Source organism: Lepisma saccharinum, chromosome 24 (genome assembly GCF_977018435.1).
Source record: "Lepisma saccharinum chromosome 24, izLepSacc3.1, whole genome shotgun sequence".
In the NCBI taxonomy this organism is placed as follows: domain Eukaryota; kingdom Metazoa; phylum Arthropoda; class Insecta; order Zygentoma; family Lepismatidae; genus Lepisma; species Lepisma saccharinum.
In genome coordinates, this window is record NC_139252.1 from 44,254,374 (window position 1) to 44,280,651 (window position 26,278).

At 38.2% G+C, this 26,278-nt stretch overlaps 1 protein-coding gene across 4 annotated transcripts in view; it reads left to right on the plus strand.

Annotated features, from left to right (window-relative positions):
* The first annotated feature begins 1,038 nt into the window (after positions 1 to 1,038).
* Positions 1,039 to 26,278, plus strand: part of LOC145978083 (uncharacterized) — a 33,468-nt gene continuing 8,228 nt past the window's right edge. Inside the window, exons 1-7 of one of the 4 annotated variants that reach the window (XR_014440655.1) lie at positions 1,039 to 1,117; positions 7,644 to 7,866; positions 13,697 to 13,822; positions 15,695 to 15,884; positions 17,720 to 17,793; positions 19,997 to 20,068; positions 21,636 to 21,776. Coding sequence is in view for 3 of the 4 variants with exons in the window: in XM_083110509.1 (XP_082966635.1) it covers positions 1,047 to 1,117; positions 7,644 to 7,866; positions 13,697 to 13,822; positions 15,695 to 15,884; positions 17,720 to 17,793; positions 19,997 to 20,068; positions 21,646 to 21,776 (887 nt within the window). In the remaining variant the exon portion in view is untranslated. Of the gene's footprint in view, positions 1,118 to 7,603; positions 7,867 to 13,696; positions 13,823 to 15,694; positions 15,885 to 17,719; positions 17,794 to 19,996; positions 20,069 to 21,635; positions 21,777 to 26,278 lie in introns of all 4 variants that reach the window. The other 3 variants (XM_083110509.1, XM_083110510.1, XM_083110511.1) reach the window with 3 other exon arrangements.

Consider the following 26,278-nt stretch of genomic DNA (forward strand, 5'->3'; position numbering starts at 1 on the left):
TCCCTTCATCTTTTCATCACTCATGCTCGTAGTCGCGATTAGCCAAAAGGGGAAGAAAAGCGACGCTAAATAACAAAAATCAGATCCAAGACAAAAGCGACTAAGTATCCTCTAGCTAGGAATTTCCATTTCGAACACTGCTCTCCATGAAAAAAACAAAAAAAAAAAAAACTAATCATGGTCGTCGCCAGAAATTTTCGGCAGGGGGGCGGGCTAATGATAAAACTTGAATAGAGAAATAACAATAAAAATGTGTTATTAATAATAAATGTTATAAACTAATAAGAATGAACCAATTTTATTCCAAATTATTATTATCATTATTGTTATTATTATTAAGCGGAGAGACTTTACTACTCCATCCAACAGATGAGTGAATGTCCACTCCAGCTTAATTAAAAAAAAATCATACAGTTAGTGTACTGACATTCACAGCCACTGTATTTTGTTATTAATTCTTTTGCATACCTCATTCAAGAAAAGGCTGTAAATGTTAGGGGGAAATTTTACTTACTTATATGTTGTGTGACTTCTCACCTAAAACCATAAGTTTTATAATTTTGAAAACTGTGGAACCATTTATTTTTTGTATTAAATGGTAGAATGGATGTAGAATTTATAACCTGTATTTTTCATTCAATTATTTTCGATCTAATGCAGTTTTGACTTTGGTTATTCGGTTCGAATAGAACTAAATGGACTTTATTTCTCTTATTCGATAAAGAAACAAGTTTTCTGCTTTTTCTTTAACTCGAAAACTATGCCAATTTGCACGAGGGCAGGAGGGTCGGCGGACCTGTTCGACCCCCCTGACGACCATGCCTGTGATGTTTAGAACTACGACAACTTTGACTTTTAAGTTGAAATTATTGGCTAGTATACACGAGTGTCCCGAGTTTACCACATGTCGTGAATCAGGTAGAACCCTCAACGTTTGCGTGCCTTGTTATTTCAAACCGGTCGATTCATACAAGCATGTTTTCCTACTCGAAGCCACCGGATCGATGCCCGTGACGTGACCGCTTCTTGTCACGTGACTAGCAGAGATGTCGGCGAAGGCACCGCAAGGAGGAAGTAGTGAGGAATGCGAGCGGACTGGAAGCCGTAAGCAAATCAGGTAAGGAAGCACCGACTGGCGTTTCAAGTGGCCTTTCGTGACAATTCTCTCTTCTCGTGATTGTCATTCCAAGCCTGTCCCGTTTTTTTTCGTACCTTTGCAAAGAGAACGCGAAAGAGTTTTGTAACTACGAAAGACAATGCAATGTCATGAATGTGGTAATAGGTTAGGGTTTCTTGAATGCAATTGTGCTTGACCAGGATCGTTGCACGTATATTAGATTTGGAATATCCACGTTATTGATTTAGTAATGAAGACGACAATGTGCGTGCTTTTTATACACTCCAGTTGTTTTTCCTGTGCGTGACGTCATTTTCTTCTTTAATTATTAATGAAACTTGCACAGAAAATCAGCTCCCGACACACGAACGTTATGCATAGCAAGAAATAATCATCTTGCATAATGTTTAACGTTTGTACTTCCCTTGTGAGGTATGATTTGTAGCACCTCGCGTGTGCAGTCACATCCAAGGTGGATACATACAGGTGTGTCCATTAGGCAGTCCGTGTGTCCGGAAATTTCGACGTTCATTCACTTGTGACCATGGACGTTCGCAGGATTTTTTCCAGGGAGGGGCAAGCAAGGTATTTTTTCAAGGGGGGGCAAAGGCGGCATATATTACCCCATACTAGTGATGTTCTCTCAAATAATACTGCTTCAGTCTGAAATTATTAACGCCCTTATAATAATTAAGATAAATTACTGTGACTGAAATGAAATTTTGTGTGAAATATATACTTTTTAGGTGCACATTCATTTCCAGGGTGGGAGCGTGGTCCCCCTTGCGCCCCCTTCCGGACGTCTTGTGACGTATTTGGCAGCTTAAAATAAACAATAGTTCTGGATTTCAAAGGATAGCTGAAATTGTTACTTCCGTCGCTTTTTTGCCACTTACAGCTAATTGCGACGATGGGAATGAATGATGAATGTATGAAATTGATGATGGAACACGCACGCAAATCCGAATCGAACCCGGACCCTTCGATAACGAACTCGAAAGTGGGCCACTTGACACCTTCGGCTACTGAAAAGTGGCGGATAACCTAAATTGATATGCGAGGGATTTATGGGTTAGAATTGATAAATTATAACATGATTAGTCTTTTTAGAATAAAAGAAGAAACGACAGGAGTCAACTTTCAATATTAACTGGCTTGTACAAATTTAAGATCGAATTTACTAGATATTTATGTTTTAGGTGTATTAATGAAAAAGGTGAAACACGTTTCCTTTCTTTTCACATTTCGCTCCAGCGCACTCGTATTAGAAAATTATATAACTTCGAAAGATAAATTTTCAGAAAGAAACAAACACAATATATCCGTTATATAGGTCTACTATCAAGTTCACATGAACATGAAAATGGTATAAAAATGTGGAAAAAAAATACTAATCTGTGTTCGCCAAATAGCATATACTTTGCATTTTGCACAAATAACGTTGGAGGGGGAGGGGGAGAGGAATATTTGCAACCAGAAGAGAGGTTGGGTGGGTGATTCTTACTCATCCCCCCTATGTGTGTGTGTGTGTGTGTGTGTGTGTGTGTGTGTGTGTGTATATATATATACACACACACACACCTAGTTTTAAGTAAATTGACCCAAAATGCTGAGATATTTTAATATCCTAATAACATTACTGAAATAGATGAATGACAAATCAAAATCACAAATCAATATTCATAATGGCCGCCCTTAGCACGCACACATTCCGTAATTCTTTGTGGCCATGCATCAATTGAATTACGCAACACATCGACTGGAAAATCAGCAACTGCCTTCAGAAGAGACCGACCGCTTTAAACTTTCAATATTGGGATCTCTTCTTGCAAGCCATCTCCTGAAGCTTGGACCACAATTTGTAGTCCAAAGGGTATAGGTCCGGACTTGCAGAAGGCCAATCTGAAGTGGAAATGAAGTCTGGAACATTTGCTATGAGGGCACGCTCAATTTCTGTGAAAACATCAGCCAAAGTGTACCAGCAGACAGTGCTTGAGAGACTAGTCAAAAATATCAACAACACCCTCTTCCATGGGCAGAACTGGAGCTTCCAGCATGATTCAGCCCCAGCATATGAGGCCCGAACAACACAGCAGTGGCTGGAGGCAAATGTACCAGACTTAATTTCCACTTCGGAATGGCCTTCTGCAAGTTCGGACCTATACCCTTTGGACTACAAATTGTGGTCCAAGCTTCAGGAGATGGCTTGCAAGAAGAGACATCCCAATATTGAAAGTTTAAAGCGGTCTCTTCTGAAGGCAGTTGCTCATTTTCTAGTCGGTGTGTTGCGTAATTCAATTGATGCGTGGCCACAAAGACTTACGGAATGTGTGCGTGCTAAGCGTTGCCATTTTGAAAAATGATTCGTGATTTTGATTTGTCATGCATCCATTTCAGTAATGTTATTAGGATATTACAATATATCTCAGCATTTTGTGTCAATTTACTTAAAACTTTGTGACAGTATTTATGGTAAGACTAGGTGTGTGTGTGTGTATATATATATATATATATATTCATGCTGTGTGTAAGCAATATTTTTTCATAGCAGAAAATAATAACAATGTCGGCTTTATCGTGAACTTTATGTGAAATGCGGAAATTGTACTATTTTCACCTTTCAGAGCATGGCAACCCCATTTAAGGCCGTTCCTGACCGGAAGAAACGAATTTTCTGACGTGATATATGTCGCAAAACTTGCAAAGCACCCAAGACCATGCTAACCGTCTCGTCTGCGGAGCAACCTGTCACAACGTCCGGGCCGCGCGTGTTGCATGCCGTTTAGGGGTAACCTATGATTGATTTGGTTCATTTTACTTCGCATTTCTACCACTTTGGCTAATCGCTAAGGTGAGTATAAGTGATGATATGATGAAATTGATGAAGGGGCACTCACAAACAACACCCATGCCCAGGATGGGATACGAAACCGGGACCTCTAACGTCGTAGCGCGCTGTGCTAACCACTTCACCGCGGAGGTTGGCAGGAGTAACTTGTCTGAAACTGAATTGTTTCAACTTCTGATGCAAACGACCCTTGTATCAAATTTAAGCTAATTACTATGGCACTGATCAGATATTTTGTTAGGCATAAAATTACGAGAAGTATTTGAAACAAAAAATATTTTGACATTTATTATTATGGCATTTTATTCACAGTCTTGTGAATAAAACTGAGAATCATCTAATTTTTGTCAGGTTAAAAGATGCCGTAGTCCATTTCGCATGAATAAAAAGTGCCCTTAAGACATGGCTGAACCTTTGGCCGCCGTCAGGTCAACCGGTTGGTTTCAAAATTCCTCTCGTTTCGAAAAACCAACTTGATATTAAAATATCAGAAAAAATACATATTCTTAGAATTCCTTCTAGAGCATTCACGTGGATCTTCTTGTGGTTTTCTTTGCTGTTATGTACATATTATCAATAATTCAATAGACTTACCACGAAACTAAATCTTAATTCGCTACAGGTACAAGTGCTGCCTCCACACTTGTATCGTGTATCACTTTGATAGGGTCTATCATGATCAACCTAGCGTGGAGGGAACTGCACATCGCATCAGCGTATCAAACCTTGATATGTGATGCGGGTATGGTCACGGTGGGGTGAGAGCCGGTCTTGGAGAAATAAAAAGAGACAGTAGCGACGACAAGGTGCCAAAACTGGGGGGCATAGACAGTTAACTTTTTTTGGTAGACAATAAGAGACCATAGTGCGGGGGTAAAAAGTACGGGGGGAGGATCCGCTCCACACCTAAACGCCGCCACTGAAGAGAATGGTCCTTTCTTCCTTTCTCTCTCTCTTCTCAATGTTTTCTCTCCATCTCTCTCTCCCTTTCTCTCGTTTCTATCTCCTTCTCCTCCTCCTCTATCTGTAGGTAGATAAGAAAAGGGAGAGAGGGGGGAAGCTTCTCTCTCTCTCACTTTCTTTCTCGGTCTCTCTCTCTCATCCAACGTCTTCCTCTTTCTAAGGATGCATAGCAAACAATTGCAAATATGCATAAAAATATAGTCAAATATACTCAAATGCAGCAGTCGGGCTAAAAACCCGATCACTGTTTTGTTAAAAAATAATAATTCTAGAATATACCAGAACCATTTCAGTTTGATTTGGTTTTTATTGTACTTCGCATTTCTGCCACTTCTGGCTAATCACGAAGATGAGGATGAGTGACGATATGGTGAAATTGATGAAGGGACACTAGCAAATAACACCCATGCCCACGCTGGGATTCGAACCCAGGACCTCTGGCGTTGAAGCACGCTGTGCTAGACCCATTTCAGATCTCGCCAATTTTAAGTATGTTTTGTAATTGGAAGTCCTAGCAATTTATGTTGCAGCCTGTCTTTACGAGTGAAACTAAAGGAGACAGGCATGTCTGGCGGATACGGTTACGTAATACAGACTCAAGCAGGAGCGTATATTCCAGGCTATCTGCGAAGCCTGAAGCCTAGAAAATAAAATACTGAAGAAAAATCTATTAGAAACTGCGTGATTAACCTGATTTCAAAAAGAAGCAAATGGCGATTCTGAAGTTGGCAACCTGAATTCTTAGGAGTTGGCAACCTGAATTCTTAGGAGTTGGCAACCTGAATTCTTAGGAGTTTGCAACCTGAATTTTTATAAGTTGGCAACGTGAATTTTTATAAGTTTGCAACCTGACTCCGCTGAGATGGCAACGTGGCTTCCTTGAAGACGTCAAGAATGAGTCTAGTCTTCTCCCTTCCTCTATAGCCTAGGACCAGGTGTCATAGTGAGCTAGTCCAGGTGTTAGATTCAGCATACGCCACTGGACTCAAGCAACTATGGACGTGGTTTAAGGGGCCCGATAATTGGCGATTGCGTACGAAGAAAACGAGCGTAATGTTTACATGAAGCAAGTTGGCGCCGAATTCTATTCTTGGGCGTCGAAATCTCTAGCTGGAGCTCTGAAAGTAACAATTATTTTTTTCTTCTTTAAAAAAAAAATAATAACTGTACCTCAAGTTAGCATTTCAAGTAACAAGTAACGAAATCACTGTGACTTTTCGTTACGCGTTTCAACACTCACGAACAAAGTATTGTCTCGTTAAAAAATGTAAACAAAATTTTAATACGCCTTTGTTACGAGCAATTGTTTTACTTCACTTTCAATTTTCGTTTTAAAACATATTTAATCAGTAAAAAATAACGAGGCCTCCCCGTTAAACTAGTGATAACATCGCCGCCTTGTAATCAAAGGGTCCCTGGTTCGATATCCAGCGAAGGTACATAGTGGATCGGAACTCACTTTAAACTCTAGGCCCAGTTTCGACTAGCCTATCTATGCATAAAGTGGACTTAAAACAAAAAAACTGAAAGAAAGAACACACCGCTTGAGGTTCTTGCATAGCATACAATACAATACAATACCAGTGACGGCGATTGGGTCCCAAAACACCGGGGGGGGGGGGGGCAAAGACAGTACATTTCCCTTTGTAGATAATATTTAGGATAGTGCCGGGGCAAAAGTCGCGAAAACTGGGGGGGGCAACTGCCTCCCCTTAATCGCCGCCACTGCATTCTACCAATTATACAGTAGTTATTTCTTAAAGTAACTGTAACAGACTAACATTTCACAATGAATAACTGTCATCCAGTTACTCTTAAAAAAAGCTTTCCAAATACTGTATTAAAACTTCTATGGACGGGAAGCTCCTAACAATAATAAATAATTAAAGCAAGGACGATGCTTTTCATACTGCAGTAGCTTATTCTCCATGTTACCTCGTTTAACGCTGGCATAGTGGAACTACGGGCAAAAGAGGCTGCGCAGACACGCGACTACTGTGCATCGCACTCCCGCTGGAGGGGAGGGGCAGAGTGGAGCATGCTGCCTTATGGTCAGAGTTGAACCGATGGAGGGGAGGGTGTGCGGAGACTTATGGCAGAAGGTTCTTTTCCTTGTGATCGCCAACTTTTCCCATATATTTTTTATACATTTATGCTTTAATACATGAGAAATAATTCATTATGTATTATGCAAACTATTTAAACAAGCCTTTAAAACCTTAATTTAAGTATTTTTTTTAAAAAGAACATTAAGACTGGTTTATACGCCACTGATCGTTCTCCATTGCACCCTTCTGACGACCGGGTTTCCTCCCCTGACTGTACGCGCTAAGGACGAGCCGAAGCGAGTGGTTATTTAAAAGCAGAAGGCCTGCCACCACTAGAAAGAGCGTTGGCGGGAGAAAACTGCTCGTTCCTTTCTGCTTCTTTGCTGCGCTTAGTAGAGGCAGTGTTGCTACATGAAGGGAAATTTTCCTTGGTGAAGGGAAATCCAGGTTCAATTTTCAGTGAAAAGGAAAATTTTATGGAAAATATCGAAGTTGTCGGGCTTCTGTTTTCTTGTTTTGCTTGCATGGGCATTTTATTTCTATCATATTTAATTCATATAGAATATAATGAATATATACTCGTACAATAAGTAAGAATAGTTGCAGCAAACCAGGTCAAATTTTCAGGTTACGCCACTGATCAAGAGCTCTTGTTTTCCTGATTCAGAGCGCCCTTCCTGTCCCCTGAAGACGGGATTCTGGTGGTTTCGTACTTCCCTCTGGCGGGTGCCCGATGGCCGACCCTGGGCGCCATGAAGCTGCTGGGGGAGAGGGAATCGGCCAATGAGAACAGGCTGGAGAGAGAGCGCCGAATGGTGGAGGAGGGAATTGCTCTCTGGAAGAAGAAGCTGCAGCAACAATGGCTGCAGAAGATCAGAGAGCAGAGAGAGGTGAGCACTCTTTTTTCTTCAGTCCGGAATGAAATGCTTGAAGTCAGTCGGTCAGCAAGAACTATGATCTGTCTCTGGATGACAATCTTCTTGATGGAGAACCATACAGATAAGTTAATGTACTATTGTTTTTAACTATATTTGTGTTTAGTTCTTTTTTAAAAAATCTATATAAATTATAAAATATATTAAAATTGGGTCTTCTGGAGTCAACCCATAACATGTTTGAAATGAAAATGGACAAAATAAAAGGCCCAAACTGAATCTATACGAGGTGTGGCAATTAAATAACGAGACTGGTGTCATAACTGTGATGTATTGCAAGAAAGTTACAATTGACTGGTATCCCCTTCAATATACTCCCCTCCCCATATCAATACACCGCTGCATACGTGTCTTCCATTGTTCAAAGCAATGCTGTAGGTCATCAGATGTCACACTGTTCAACAACTCTGCCGTTTTTCGTTTCACCTCTTCCACGGAGTGAAAATGTGTTCCCTTCAATGCACTTTTCACTTTTGGGAAGAGATAAAAGTCACAGGGGGCCAGGTCTGGGGAATACGGAGGATGGTCGAGCACAGGAATGCGCTTGGCGGCTAAAAACTGTTTCACAGAAAGGGCATTATGGGCAGGCGTATTTTCCTGGTGGAGGATCCATGCATCGTTCTTCCACAAATCTGGTCTCTTCTTCCTTATTCTTTCCCTCAGTTTTCTTAGCACTTCTTTTGTAGTAGGTCTGATTCACCGTTTGACCCTGAGGCACCCATTCAGCCATGATGATACCCCTGATATCGCAAAAAACGATGAGCATTGCCTTCAGTTTCGACTTGCTCATTCGTGCTTTTTTCATTCTTGGCGATGTTGGAGTCTTCCAGTGCATGGATTGACGCTTGGTCTCGGGATCATATTGGAAAATCCATGTTTCATCACATGTGATGACACGTGTTAGCAATTCTGGGTCTGCTTTGAGTCGTTCCATGATGTCACAGCAAATGGTCTTTCGATTGTCTTTTTGGTCCTGAGAGAGGTTTTTCGGAACAATTTTTGCACACACTTTTGTCATGTTTAAATTCTCATGCAAAATTTGTCTTACTGTCTCTTTGTTAATGTTCATCATGTCTGCGAGCATCCGAATGCTCAGACGTCTGTCTTTCTGCACAAGTTCATGAATTTTTTGAACATTGTCGTCCAGTAGCGTACGCAGGATTTCATCAAGGGGGGTGTTATCTCGAAAACTTTCTACAAATTCACATTACCATTGTTTTATTATACTTTAATTAATTAATAATAATAATAAATTAATTAATAATTCTTATAATTAATTAATTAGTTTAATTACTACTAATGTAGCTGCTATTTATGAAAGAAATAGAACAAAATTACAATTCTTTTGTTTCAAAATAATTGTCTAGTCAACGGTTATTTGTATATGATAAGTGAGACATTTTAAGTGTGAAGAAAATCCATAAAAACAAGCAAATATATTAAATTTATTGAAATAATCGAAATATGAAACTCATTCAAGGAGCCGCGCAGGTCTAGTCTGACAACTTCGTGGGATATCCGGGTTCGATTCCCGGAATTGGTTGGAATTTATCCAGCCTTGTCTCCGCACCCAGCCTATGGGTATCTGAGAGCAACCTTGGGGGATGAAGGCTGCCGGAGCATGGTGCTGATCACATCACCTGCAAAATAGTTCGAGATCAAGAATCTTTGGGGCCCACCACACCACTATGTGTGACTTCATGGCACGGTGCTATATACACGGGGGAATTTACATTACCTTTACCTATGGAACTCACCCAGGGTGATGATGAAGCGCGAGAATACATGTTGCTAAATTCCACTGAGTCTATGTTTTCGTTGTAAAGTAAGTTTATAGACATTCCAACACATTTATCCCTTCTAGGTGATTCACAAAAGACTTCTTCGACATTATTTAATGATGTGGATGTAGACTCAGCATCACTTGAGAGTTCACAAGGGGATGTGAAATCAGTACCGGGAAGAACGTTTGCAATAAGGACGAAGCAAGGAATTTTCACAATTCTCGCAAGAGTCACTGCGCGACTTTAAAAGAAAATTGCAAAATTGAACTTTGCGGCCGCTTAGATTGTGTTTGGAATGTTGTGTTTTTCTTCATGCTGCATGGGAATAATAATCCAAATTATTATTATTATTATTATTATTACTGTCGCAGATCTTTGACTGTGATAAATTAGCCATTTTTAATTTTTTCTACAGCATTTTCCATAATATTTCAAGAGCTCAAGGGGGGGTTTAAACCCGGTAACCCCCCCCTTGCGTACGCCACTGTTGTCGTCCTTTCTTGAACTCGCAGGGCGGCCGGGACGTTCATCATCTTCAACCTCCTCCCTCCCTTCTGAAAATCGTTTGTGCCATTCGAACACTCGCGCACGTGACATAGCATTATCACCATACACCTCTTTTAACATTGCACAACATTCCGTCGGTGTTTTTTTAAATTTCACCAGAAATTTGATGTTAATGCGCTGCTCAACTTTATTGTCCACCATGATTCCGGCACTACTACAGAACACTGTCCTCTTCAAGCAAGCCTGCAAAGAAAATAAAAGCTTTCAGAATCATGAAACAAACAGTGGGTGCGCATGAAGGTTCAATATCAACAACACATCAATAGCTACCTCCCCCCACTATCCTACGCGACAGGAGGTGCGCAGTCTCTTTATTTAATTGCCGCACCTCGTAGATCCACCAAGGCATTTGAAACCCTGGCATGGGAGCAGTGTCGCTACTTAAAGCCATGGGGAAGCCTGTAGTTCATATATTTTCTGAGGTTTCAGAAGTCTTGGCGGTACTATACCACCAAAAGCAAGGCTTTTTAGTTATATTTATTTTGCTTCTAAGGGGAGGGGTATGACTGTAAAGGGGAAGGGTTGTCTTTAAGAGTTGTTTTAGAATCAGTTCTAATTTTGCAATCTGTACCTGAATTTATCATTCTCTTTTTAGAAAATCTGGGCCAAAGGGTAGGGGTTATTACCCAATCAATATCTCCTTGAGAACGCCACTTCTTATATCCATACCCATGAAATAATGAGTCAACAGATAAAAAAAGATTCTGATTTACATATACATATATATTAATTCGGACTAGACATACATTTTAGTATGAGTCCCAAGTCACTGAAATATGCTCCTCAGTCCCCACTAAGAATTGAACATGCAACCCCAGAACCTTGAAAATATTACACACTGCTATTGGTGAAGGCTGTGAATTCATATGCAAGCCATAGCTCCAATCCCAAGGTGTTCTTGTGTACAAGTTGGTTTATATGAAAGTTGAAACAGGGACATAAGCTTAAGCAGGCCCGTAGCCAGGAATTCTTTGTAGGGGGGGGGGCGAAGTGAATCCTAGAGGGGGCAAATTTTTAATATATTGTGTCGCATTGGCAGATATAACAGGGTACACAGAGGCACTTGCCCCCTCGCCCAAAAGAGATAAGTAACAGAAAAGGGATGATATCTTGAAACTGCAACGAACAAAAGAACTTCGACCAACATCAAATAGCAACATTTCGATAATGACCTTTCCAGATTGCCAAAGAATATGAAGTTTAACATAAATACTTAGGTAGGCTAATAGGGACTGTATCTACTTGATATTTACAGGTCGATAATGTTAATAGATGATTAATATGCACCAACAACTTTGGGGCTCTCTGCAGAACTGATTAAGGGAGCCCTTTTTATAAATCATGCTTCATAATGATTCCCTCTAGTTTCCAGTATGCAAGATTTTTACGCACAAAGGAATCTAACGAGAATCCAACAACACCATTGTGTTGTGTTATGCAAGGAAAATAGAATTAATTAAATAATAATGGTTACATATTACCTACACTTTGATGAATTGTGTAAAAATTTGATTAAAACATGGGTCCCTTAGTCCACCACGGACTCTATTTCTTTCAAAGGGGAGACTCTTGCACACTACAGACAACGTTTGCCTACTGGTTACGTTAATCATTTTGCAAAATATTGTGTGAATTGTATTATATTATAGTTGAAATACATGTGTTTGACACCTGACAAACAAATGGGAATCCCTTGATTGATCAATGACTTCTTGGATTACAGTGTCATCATTAATATTTCATATTAAGTTTCATAGAAATAAATTGTTTTAATAGGGTGCAATAATTTCACGGGACACCATGGCATTCCCTTTAACATTTTTTTTTCATATAGATCGTTTGGCTCCCAGGGCCGACTCCTGCTGCCCCATAGCTATGAATCTGAACTTGGACTATGAGAATAGCAGACATTGCGAGCGAAGCGAGCAAGATAATTTTAGGAAATGTTTTTTTATTTGTATAAAATTTAAAATCGAGGGGGGGCAATTGCCCCTCTGTGCTCCTTGCAAGTGCCCTTGGCCGTCTGGTAGAAAAATGCAAGGAACACGTAAAAACTAATTCCATCATGAGTATCCAATTGTCCTGCTATTCTTAGATTCTCCTAGTCTTGTTTTTTACTTAAATGTTTGTTTCCCCTAGAATGGACTTCTGTCCAAGGTCAGGGGGAGGGGACAATGCCCCCCTGTAGTTGCGGCACTGTTTATGAGTGTGTCTTTATCAATTTCACGTCATCCTTCATTGTTGCGATTAGCTATAAGTGGCAGAAAAGTAACGCAAAGTAACAAAAATCAAATATCCACTCCCTCTCTCTACCACACTATTACCAAAAGATAGACTTGGGAACAAAAATTTAAGCAATTCAAAGTTCATAGCAACATATCCAAGAAAAACATCCGAACACATTAGGCACCTGTAATACAAGACTACTCAAAATGTCACAACTGTTCTAGATACTAAAATTTGTGAAATCATTTCCTGAAGTCTAATCTGGAAGGGAATTTTTCCCCCCAATCCTGATACGACATTATATGGAATCCCATACACCCTAATAAATCACAAAATCAATAAGTGTCTTTGTAATGTTGCTAGAGTAACACATGATATAATTGTAAAGATTAGTGAGAATTCTAGGTAAGAATGTGTTCTGTATTTTTCACAGGGGGGGCAGAGCAGGCTATCAGGGGGGGCAGTTGCCCCCCCTGCCCCCCTCTAGCTACGGGCCTGAGCTTAAGATAGAACTCCTTGCTATGAAAGGGAGTGCACCAACCTTGGAGATTTCTCTGCAGTTTCAAAAATGTCGGAAATACCTGGGAACACTCTTTACTTGGGCAAACAACAAGCAGTACATTATCTTAGATAAGGCATTCACTTTTCAACAACACACTATGAATGCATGTTAACATTGGCTACAAAGTTTGCCTTTTGTGATATTCGGAGTTATATCAAGACAGTTGTTCATAAATTCTGACCTTGCAAATCTTTATTACACCTGTCAGCTAAGTTCTTCGCACCATTGAATGGTGCCTTCCTTCAAGCATTATCCCTTGATATAGTTGTAGTGGTCAGCAGTGTTGCTGACTATTAAAAAGTACCTCTGCACGATCTTAGGTGATTTTACCTTGAAACATGCATACATTCATGCTGTTTCATTTCAGTAATTACTTCACAGTTTCAGTTAAGTTAGATTCAACAACAAACAATATTCAAATTTCAGATTGCTTGTTTATACTATCCTACTTAACCAGCCCTGAATAACTTTCATAACTATTGGTTTGGAATGTGAGTAGCATAACAAATATTCAATTGTCCAAGCAATTGTGATAAACATTTTAAATTCCTAGGTTATGAATAAAATACTATAACAAATATTCAAGATCAATTGAGATATACAATAAGTATTCCTTCTTTAATGAACCCTGCCTTGTATATTCTAGGCTCGTGAAATGCTAGCTTTGTATTCACCTTGGGGGAAACCTGGCAGTGGGGCACCAAATCCTGCTAGCAGAAAGAAGAGGCTTCTGGAACCTCAACTAGATATAAATACTCATCAAGAGGAAAAGGTAAGTATATGCTTAGAACTATGATCCACTGATTTAGAAACTTGTAGATGCATCAGCATGGAACCTTGATTACATGCATGTGCACTCCGGTACAGCAAGGCCAGCATAACTGTTACACAGCATAACTGTTACAAATTAATTCTTTAACTTTTGGTTTCTTATTATTTCTTCCGGGTTGCCTCAACAGAATATCAACCTGCAAGCGTCCAAGGTTCGTCCTTTTCCGATATGGAGCCATCAACACCCTCTCGTGGCCTGTTTACAAAACATCTGCATAGTATCACCACCCTGGCAATGCCATCAGAAACCTGAAAAATACCCCAGCGACCTTCAAGGATTAATGGGAGGGGACGTTGTGTGGAGACAAAGCTTGTTTTCCAGCCCATTAGGGCTGGAAGAAAGCAGAGTGTACCATCGGTCAGCCTGCTGATGTCCTCAGTGTTGCGAACCGCACAATTAAGTGTCCAAGTGTACTGTATACTGTCAGCGATGTAGTATATACACCAAGCTAGTTAAAAATTATATTCATAAATAAATTATAAAGTTTCAAAACACAGGAGAAACAAAAATATGATTGCTGACGTAAAATAAAAGGTAAAGTGCTCCCCTGTGCTTAGCACAACGCCATGAAGGCGTATAGGGGGTGTGGGGGTAACGCCCCACACTTTCTTGATCCGGTCGTGAGTGGAGGTGATGTGATCAGCATCACGCCCCTGACCACCTTTACCCCCCCAGGGTTTCCCCCAGGTACCCATGTTATTCGACGCTAGGTGGGCGCCGGGGCCGTTAGAAAAGTTCCCGGATTTGAACCGGCCGGGGATCGAACCCGGGACCTTTAGCATGGTAGTCAGATGCGTTACCGATGACGTACGGATGATATATTCTATGTGAAGATAAACATTTCCGAGCGTTCGGTCTATTAAGACAGCTAACATGTCCATGGACACATCCGCCAAATAGTTGGTAAAACTTGCTGGCCGCGGTCACACTTTTTCAAGTGCTTTGTGAGGTGAAAAGTTATGGCTTTTCAGGTGGGTGAATTTCTATTTGTTTGCTTCAAAAACTTTAGTGTTGGCATTGTTTACTATTTATTACGGAAAGAACTATGTGGTGCCAAAGTGGATTTGTGAATATTGCAATGTGTGAAAATCTTGAAAATTGTTTCAATCATCCGCGATCATCTGTTGCATTAAATACGTTTGACAACAGACCAACTGAAATTATAAAAAAAAAAAAACAGTAGAGGGAAATAAAGTAAAATTTGGCTAGGGAAGAGAAAAGAGAAATTTTATGAAAACTATCAAAATTTATAAATTTTCGAGTCATATATTTGATTTAAGCTGTTTTGAAGATATGAAAGACATTTTTCCTTTATTTTGCTGTGTATTTCATCCTTCCAAAGAAATATAAATTAACTTTATAATTTGTTTTGGGAACAATCAACACCTTTCCATTTTTAGTTTATAAAATTACTGTAATATCACAGCTAATGTACATTGTCATAAAAAATTATGTACTTCTTGCAGTATTCAATTTGTTTTTATTAGTGAATATTTTTTGTTAAACCCTCCTTATTTTTAATTTATTCAATCAATCCTAGTATTCTTGCAAATTAATGGTTTTTTTTTATTTCAGTGAAAATTGTAATAATTGTTGATAACGTTTTGTGATCAATATTTCAATATTTCTTAGATAAAGGAAACATGTGTATGCAAAGGAACATTTTTATCCAGGACAGGGAAATTATGCTCACTGCTTGTGACAATATTGGTATGAACAACAGTACTACAACTTCATGCATACACTTCCTTATTCACTACACTTTACAAGTTTGTTTAAGGCTAGGATATAAAGCAAGTCACTTTATTTTAGAGTGTTCTGACCATGGGGCGACCTGGCAATGGTGCGCCTGCGAGGACATCTTCTGGCCGAGTGAGAACTTACATTCATGCTGATCCAACCATTAGGTTCCAGCCACAGAGCTCATTGAAGAAGTGCGTGGAAAATAAATTTCGATACAGATCAGGGGATGAAGAGAAATTTGCTTACAGACTGGAATTAGGTAAGAATATCCTCAAGTTTCCCTTCTCATTGTGTGATGTTAGTTGCTTATACAGTGGAATCCTGATTTTACATTTGCCCCGCATAATACATTCAATCTTCATAGTCCCAACAGAGTAAAATACTCTACAACTTTCCAGGAATTTTAAATTTCCTCATATTCTAAGTTTTTTTTAGAGCCTTCTGACGCACTGTGATCAGTGCTCAAAGTAAAAATTTCTAAGTAACAAATGCTTGGTGGAGCCTTGGGGATGGCAAGGGAGATGGTTATGCAAATTGGCCTAGTTGGGGAATCTTTTATTGGAAGATGGAATGAATATATCTCTGGTAATAATGGAAATACAGGTCTCTGATAACACAAATATTTTTTATGGTTGGGTTTCTCAATTATAACACAATTAAGCCTTGTTTCCATGATTATGAAAAACTAAGTATGCTGACCAAGGCAGTAATTTATTTTATTAAAAACAAACTAAACGTAACGTTTCAACCTTCTAGCAAGGTCTTCATCAGACTCTGTATCAAGTACAAAAGTAACAAGATACACAAAAAGGGCATTATATATACACAAACATTACTCCCTCCAGACTATTAGAAAGTTGTTAGGAACTTTCTAGCAGGTGGCTTTCACTTTCCAACTGTACTTTCACCTAAAAGGCTAAACATAATTACTTTCATATAGAAAGTAACCAACCAGCATTTGTATCAAATGGACCAATGAGGATAACCATCTAAGAGGTTGCCACATCACATTAGCTAAACCTGAAACTGATATATCAAATTCTGACTTTAAAAAGATATCAGTTAATAAATTACAGAAAAGTTAGTGCACATTATAACACTTGTCTGAATGTACTTGTTCAGTGTTGGATTTTTATGAATGCCTTTTTCTTACATCTTTAAGTTAGTTGGTACAATGAGAATAAATTGTAATTGAATAAAATATCAGCAGCAAGATTGTTAGTCGAGTACTCAAAATACTTTGCTACAAAGGTAACATGATTTTCAGTATATCAATTGCAGCATATAATTTGCAAAATACTCAATCTATGTAGTGCATGTGAGCTTCACATAGCCAAATGGTTAGCACTCTCACTTTTGGTTTGAGGGATCAAAGTTCATGCTGTGATGGAGGCTCCAAACATTGTGTTTACTTGGCATCATGATAACAATTAGGAAGCTGACTGAAAGTAATGATAATGGACACCGACTGGTCTCAAATGCCAGAACACAGTGACAATGAAGTGCTGACTTTGGACCTCAAAAGGACTGTTACACAATTGAGTTGAGTTTATCCAGCTTATACATTATTTTAATTTTAAAATGTCTTATAGGGTAAGAAAATGATGTATTGTTAAGACTATTTGTTATTTATCAACAATTACCAATTTTCAGTAGCATGCAGGTAATCAGAGGTCAGTGCCAGTATGACGTCAATTAATGTATTTGATTCATTGATTGATTCAGTTTATATATATATCTTCATTTCTCTTTTGAGGATGAGTGACGATATTGATGCAGGGACACTCACATGGAACACCATACCCAGGCAGGGATTCAAACCCGAACCCCTGGCATCATAGCATGCTGTGCTCCACTCCACCATGGAGGTGAACTACTGTATTTGAAACCTAGATTTTAAATTACAGGAAAATTTCAGAAATACTCATCATCAATGTGACCAGTGATAAAATGGAATTTATCTTGTATCTAGTAGGCACATCGAAGCAGTTATTTCATGAAAATGAACCTGTTAAATGAGTTACAGATTTTTAACAATGTAAGAACATGATATATAATTTCACATTTAACTATATTTTTACATACTTTATGCAGAAAAGATGATTGCAGAGAAGCAAAAAGCCCAGCAACGGGAATTTCAGAAGGAGAGAGAGCTGGAACGAAAACTCGTAAGTATGTCTTTAAAATAATATATTTTGACTAAGTAACACGACTTTCAAAAGTGTTTGTGCTACCAAATCGGTTTTAAAGCGTCAAATTTTGAATCAGCATTGTCCAAAAATTAATGTGATTATTGTACAGTTCTAATTTGAGAAAAATTAAAATATTGGTTTCGGACCTCACTGCACAAAATATGTCCTAGATAAACCACATGTTAAAGGTTAATTGACAATTTAGTATTAATATTATATCCCAAGATACATAATCACATTTTTTAACATCTAAAGGGGTTGATTACTATTTTCTCTTACATTAATTGATGTCTCAGGGGAGCAGTGAGGGGGGAGGAGGGTCCTATTTATTCTTAACAGACAATTTATTGTTAGTTTTGGATGCATTTTGAGGGGCAATTGTAATTTTAAAGTCCACTTTGTACACGTATAGACTAATTGAGACTGAACCTACAGTTTAAAGTGGAATCCGAACCACTATGCAATGTGTGTCAATCCAGTGTCGAACCTGGGGCCCCTTGATTACAAGATGACGATGTTACCACTGTGCCATTGAGAAAGTCCATTAATGCGTGCTAAATGTGTTCTTCAGTATATATGAGTATATATTATTCATTCAATAACAGTATTATTTTCCTACAGCAATTCATTTCACTTAATTTGAATTCATCTCTATTTGATTCAGTTCAGCTGGCCTCCATAGCAGAGTGATCAGCTTAAATTTAGTTCTATAAGCATCTATTAGTGATGCAAATTGTCACGATGTCTGTGAAAGCTTACAAAAATACATCAAAGGGCATGAAATAGCACCTGCAATCCAACAAATTGCTGAAACTTGATGCTTTATGTGTTAACTTTCTTACGTTTTGTCATAAGTGTTTGTGTTCCACATGTTGGTTGACCGAGAGCAGTTACACGAACCTTCCCCATGGGGACGTCCAGGCCCAGGAGGTTCACCCTGGCGAAAACCTCATGAGATTGGTCTCAATTTCTTTGAGTCACTGGTATGTACTTTGAGCAGACATGTTATGCACAGCTGTTTAAGCTCTGTGTAATATAAAACAACTCAATAATAATGTTGGTCTAAAAAAGTGACTACTAAATTCTTTGTTACAGAAACTATTGATATTCTAAACTACTGGTCCTTTCGTGAGATGGAAAGTATAGACTTCATATAATTTTGTATTCAAATAACTAATTTATGAGATATGACTGAATCACATCTGGAATAATATAATGACAAAGTAACACTTACTCAAACACCAACACCCTTCCCGCTAAGATCACTTCATGTAACATTTGGCCACATAAATTATGTTCTTTAATATTATCTACCAGTACATAATTACACCATCTTATAATGTTGACAATATTATGTAACATTATCTCATTCTTTCTGTCTTGCTTGGACCATCACTAACATCATGTTCTAAATGTATAATAAATATTTTTTGCTTGATTTTTACTATGAGCAGATTTAGAACTCTAGTATCGTTCAAATTTAGTTTCAGTTTTTGAACTACTTAATGTTTTACGATATGACTTAGTTTTTTCAATAATTTTCTTTAAGTAATTTCAAACTAATGAAGAATCAAACATTTCGATGTCTATGTGGAAGAGTAGTCGTATTTCCCACATATTCAACAGTTTTAAGTAGCACTCAGTGATCAAGAAGTGATCTGTTTTCTTAATGTTCATCCTAAAACTAAAGGTGCATCTTATGGTCCATAGTATTATCTCAAGTCCTTGAATATAATTTCACTATTACACAAATCATTTTTAAAAGGCATAAAAAATTTCAGAATCTACGAAGACATTAGAACTATCATACATGGAATAATTAATCGTGCACTGTTTGCACATTCCTCAAAATAATAGATGCCTGTACAACATATATGTTGGCGTACATTTCATCTAAAGTGACACAATTCTAAAGAACCGCAAATTTCACATATCCAAGGAAAAGAGTAGTACTTTTCATACCTGTACATGCACTGAATCTTCTATAAATGTACCCATGTGCTCTCCATCTTGGCATTTCTTGAACACAAATGGGAGATAAAATTTCGTCTCGGATGAAACACTTTACACGCTAAATCTATGGTAATAGGTTGGACAGATGTTTCAGCAAGTTCCTGATTGGTGGACAACTGTTGCAATGTGAGACGTTAAATCTTCATTCAAATTATTCATCTTCCAGGGATGGTCCAATGACAAAATGATTCAACAGGAGAAGCAAGACTTTGACACCAAGCAGCCAACTGCAACTAATGTGAGTGTTTTGTAGAAAGACTTTCCTCAAATATAATTTTTTTTCATGTTTCAGTATCTGTTCAAAGTTTATTATGGATTCTAATTTTTGCCACTTCTCCCTCCACCCTATTACAGTGATCAAACTGTATTTGACTATTTAACATTGCTTTTCGGGATCTTTTGGCTGACTGTGATGATGAGAATGATTATATGAAAATGTACAAAAGAACGAACATGGTCTAATCTGGAACATGAGGTCAGAGCCATCAGAAACAAGATCGTGTGTCCAACACTAAATGCACTCAGCTACAGAGTTCATACAGCTCCACTATATGATTAATATTTGGTTCAATAAAAGCAGATTTCTTATAGAACAAAAAATAATGTGAATATATCACTGATGTCTGAACAATGTTTGCCAATTTTTATACAAATAGCACTATTAGTATCAGTAAAATTTGTTACAAAATAATAGATTCTTTACACTTGCAAGTGCTTTTTTTTTTAATAACTTAAAGACAACATTTGTCCTAGTAAAATTCTCAAGCTGCAACCAGACAAACTCAAGCTAGACATATTTTCTAATCTAGCTATGAGAATTGCTTAACAAGGGTTCTTCCACTGATAGAATATTCCTGCTCCATCCACTTCCTTCACCTGTTTTTATACTACATTTTAACCTTGACAATGTTGTCAATTTTTTTTTTTTTTCATCTGCTGTTTCTTCTTGTGTTTGTACTCATCGACAGGTACGCCTTACATACATAGTTCATCATATGGTGCTATTTAAAAGATTTCTTTGACTTGAAACTTCTGACAAAGTTCTAGGAATACAGCATAAAATGTTGCTCTTAAGGCTCGGCTGGGCGTTTGGGCAATGCTAAGGAATCTATTTTAAAATTTTCCTCTTCTTTCGAAAAACTGCAATGATATTCCAAAATCTGAAAAATTACATAAGATTTCTTCTACGGCATTCACATGAATCTTGGTGTGTTTTGCTTTGACTATTGTCTAGATATTATCAATAGTTTAATAAGCTTACATAGCCACAGAACAATTGAGAATATCTAAGCAACATCGAAAGCAAACTGCACAAAGATTCACATGAATGCTCTCAAAGGAATTCTAAGCGTATGTAATTTTTCACATTTTGGAATATCATAGCGTTTTTTGAAACGAGAGGAAAATTCGAAAACAGTTGCCCCAGCATCGGCCAAAGGTCCAGCAATGCCTTGAGACTCAACTGGATCTTTGAACCCTGTCAATAACAAATTACTCGTTTTGAAATTTAAGACAGTCTAAATTCTGAAAGATTGAGTCCCCTTAGATTACTCTCTCAAGCACTCGGAAGAATTCCATACATGTTTCTTTTGATATTGTCTATTTATATGTGGCACCATGAACCTATTATATATTACAAACAACTGCAGGTAAAATTTAATGAATTGCCCAATAAGATTTTCCTAGATAATTCAGAACAAAGTTTTTGAGAATTAACAATAATAGTTTTTTCTATATGAAATATAGATTTAAAAGATATATGATATTGATATACTGTGAATCTGTCCATCCTTGACTTGAAGTAGTTTGTTCCAGCAGGGAGTGGAGCTGGTGCCTTTGCTGTGGCAAGCAAGAGTGGGGAAACCAAGGCGAGACAACTCAGGGTCTCTCCTCAGCCATCCTCTGTGCACCACAGATGTCACGAAACCATTCACTCCACGACCTGGGTGAGAGTTGCTTATTCTTATTGGTTATTTCCAAAGCTGTAGATTTAGGAAATTAATTTTTAGATATTGAAATTTACAATCTTCTCTTTGAATTTTATTAGTTTCCTACAGAATATTGTTTCCTCTACATTTACACACAAGGCAATGTTCGTGTGGGCTACCGCGCATGCGCTGCACGTGATTAGCGTGAGTCATGCAGTGAGAAACATACCCTGGCCATAAGGAGTAGTGAGTCAGGCGGAACGTGTTTTGGCAGTGTGGAGTAAAGAAGAGATTCGTTCTGGGATCCGGTATGAGTGGGCAAATGGTTTTGCTCCTATTGACATCTGAAAGAACCTTGTTGTTGTTTATGGAGAGTGTAATGTCAGTGCAAATGGTGCAAAGGTGGTGCAAATCGTTTTCTGATGGACGAACAAGGATATTTGATGAAGATTGGCCCGGTGGCCCGTCTGTAGTCAGTGATGCAACATTGGTTGACAAAGTGAATGCACTGGTTTTGGCCAACCGTCGAATCAAGGTTCGTGAAGCAGCCGCTGATTTGAACATTTCCGTCGGGACTGCACACAAAATCATCCATGAAAAATTGGGATACGTGAAGGTTTTATTGCGTTGGGTCCCACGACAACTCACGACACATGTGACATGTTGCCTGGATTCTCTGACCCGGTACAACAATGAAGAGAACAACTTTCTCTGCCGTATTGTGACTCAGGATGAGAGCTTCGTTCATCACTACACTCCAGAATTCAAACGGACGTCGATGGAATGTAAACAGGTGTGGAAAGTGTTCTTCGTTCCCTGGACCCCGATTTTTTTGCAGATGGCTTTCAAAAACTTGAGCAATGATGGGACAAATGCTTGTACCGCCTTTAAAATTATGTTGAAAAGTGAGAAAGGACCATGCTACTTGGTGCAACTTGATTTTTGTCTGTAACTTAAGAAATACATTTTTTGCAACATAGGGAAACTTTTTATTTGAACGACCCTCATAGAACATCTTATAAAAAAGTTTTTCAAAAATTATGCTGAACAGATTGAACCTACTTTGTAGCTAATCAGTGGTGATTTATTCATTCTAGTTTTTTTGACTTGTACTTTACTTTACTTAGTCGATCCTCTTCTACCGTCAGGTGTAGAGGTTTAGCAAAGAGCTCTCCATCCTTCTCGGTCTCTGGCTAACATTTTTGCCCTGTTGGTATCCAGTCCTCTTCTCCTCAAAACTTCTTCCATCCAACCGTCCCAGGTCTGCCTTGGTCTTCCCTTTCGTCTCTTTCAATCTACTTTAGCTTGCCATATCTTTTTAAGTATCCTTTCTTCACTCATTCTGTGGACATGACCAAACCACCTCAACTGCGACGCTTCTATTTGTTGTTGTAAAGGTTGGGTCTTAAGGCTCATTCGAATTGTCTGATTCCTTACTCTATCTCGTTTTGTTTTTCCTTCTATTCTTCTTAGGTATCTCATTTCAGTTGCTTCAAGTTTGCTAGAATAATTAGTTGTTAGTGGCCATGATTCACACCCGTAAATTAGTGTAGGTGCATACGTTGTTTTGTAAACTGTCAACTTTGTTTTCTTCGTAATTTCCTTTTTATTTATGAAGTTTCTATTTAGAGCATGATATAATCTTCCTGCTGCAGCAATTCTATTATTTACTTCTTCATCTATTTTCCCACTGCTGCTTATTATAGACCCTAAATACTTGAACTTTGTTACTTGTTCCAAGCTCTCGTCTTCTATCTTAATGGTATGAGTTCTATGTTCTCTACTTATTATCATTGTTTTTGTTTTACTGGTGTTAATTCTCATATTTACCTTTTGTAGTTCTCTGTTCCATACATCTAAATTATATTGTAGGTCCTTTTCAGTTTTAGCAAATAAAACGAGATCGTCTGCAAAAGCTAGTTCTGATATTTGTACAGGTCTCATGAGCCAATTCCCAACAGTAAAGGGTTTAATCTTTCTTTTGCAATTTTTTGTAATTTCATCAATTAAGATTATGAACAGAAGTGGACTTAAAATGCAGCCTTGTCTTACTCCAGTTGATGTATAAAATTCATCAGATTTTATGTTACTTGCACGGATGTAGTTACAACAGTTATTGTAAAAGCTCTGTATGCTAGCAATCAGGTTATCATTCACTTTTCTTCTTTGCAGCACTTCCCATAATTTAATCCAAGGTACCCTGTCAAATGCCTTTTCCAAATCTATGAAACACATATGAATTTCTTTATTATATTCTATCACTTTTCCTGATATTTGTCTTAGTGTAAAAATTAAGTCCTGGCAGCTTCGATTTGGTCTAAATCCACTTTGGCTTTCTTCTAGTTGGTGTTAAATTTCTTGCCTGAGCCTGTATTCCAATCTTCTTGCATAGATTTTACCTGGGACACTTAACAATGAAATTCCTCTGTGATTTGAACATAATCGGTTGTCTCCTTTTTTGAATATTGGTGTGATCACTGCAATTCTCCAGTCTTTTGGTGTCTTTTTGTATTTCCAAGCAAGGTTAATAGTATGGAGTAATAATTTATTTCCTGTACTTCCCATATATTTAACCATTTCTGGTGTAATCCTGTCATGACCTGCAGCTTTACCGATTTTTACCTTTTTTATGGCATTATTAAGTTCTTCTTCCTTAATTATGTCATCATCTTCCAATATAACTTCTAGAGTTGTTTCATCAGCTTGTTCCTCCATATTTGTACCTTCTAACAATTCCATAAAATATTGCTTCCACCTATTCATAACTTCTGTTTCTTCTGTTAACGTTTTCCCATTTTTATCTTTGATGAATTTCAGTGGACCGTCTTTATCTTTCCTCATATTTTTTAACACTTTATAAAACAGTTTCTTGTTTTCTTTGTAATTATTTTCCATAAATTTGCCAAATTCTTCCCATGCTTCTTTCTTTGCAAGAATGACCATTTCTTTAGTATGTTGTCTTTCCAATACTTACTTTGTTGCATCTAGCACTATTTTCTTGAAATTCATCCAACTTTCTTCCAAATCTATTGTATCCCTTCCTGTCCCTAGCTTTTCTATTTTATCCTTGACTTTTTCTTTATAGATATCCTGATATTTCTTCTCCTTCAACTTATAACTTTTGAGGGATTCTGACACATGCTTTTTCTTTGTCTTAAGATTCTTTTCTTTAACTTGTGTTACTAATTTCATTGTAAGAAGATAGTGGTCACTGCCAATTTCCGGGCCTCTCCAAACTCTTGCATCTCTTACATATTTCATTTGGTCTCTGTTTATGATTATGTAGTCGATTATTGATTTTTCGTTCTTAGAGGGTTCAGCTCTTGTATATAGGTGTATCTTTTTATGGTCGAATTTTGTATTTGTAATTATAAGGTCATTTGCAATACAAAGATTTATCAGTCTTTGTCCATTGTCTGAACAGTGTTCTTCACCGAATTTGCCAATAACCATCTCAGCCTCTTCTGGATTGTTGCCTACTCTTGCATTAAGATCTCCCAGAATGATGATATTTCCTATTGTGATATCATCTAAGGTACTCTGGAGTTCTTCATAAAAAGTCTCTCTTTTCTCAACTGTTTCGTCTTCGTTAGGTCCATACACTATTATTAAATTCCTTTCATGGTTATCGTCTTTGATGGATACTATCATAATTCTTTCGTTAATAGCTGTCCAGTTGGTTATGTTTTTAATATTGTCCTTGTGAATGATACAACCTACTCCTGCTCTTGCCCTCTCAGATCTTGGTACTCCACTATATATTAGCATATATCCATCCTCTAATGTTATACATCCCTGTCCTTTCTTCTTAGTTTCTGTTACTGCCAAGTATTTCACTCCTGTCTTTTTTCATTTCAGAGACAATTTCTACCTCTTTTCCATTTAAACTCCATACATTCCAAGTTCCATATATCATTGTCCTTTTCTTTCGCCAGTTCGTCGTCAGATGTTTCCGTCTGGGGATGGCTCTTTGATTACTTTTAACGAGATAATTTTTTCCAGGGTGGGGGTGTTGGCCCCACGCCCAACCCCCAACCTGGGGGACCAGGATTTTCTTTCAGGGTTTACTCCCTTAGCCTTTGGGTCAACACCCTTTCCTCAAGGCAGAGGATTTTTGGTTCTTCCACCTCCTTCGCCGTTGGGATGTTTATGTATCTTCATCCGTCGTCAGAGCCGTTGACCGATTGGTTGCTTCTTTGTCTGGCTCCTCCCCTCTAGTCTGTCTGGCATGGGTGACCCTACCGGTAGCTGTGCTACCGCCAGCATAGCCTAGAGGATCTTTAGAGCACGCAAGCCCCACCACCAGCGACAAGGTCATGCAAACACTAGGTGGGGTTTTTTACTTTTAACCACTGTTATATTTTAAAGGGATTTACCTACGTTTCGAAGGCTGAATCTGCCTCCGTCTTCAGGGTAGCGTGTAGTCTGTAGTCTGTTTCAGGGTAGCATGTAGTCTGTTAGTCTGTAGTTTGTTTCCTGAAGACGGAGGCAGATTCAGCCTCCGAAACGTAGGTAAATCT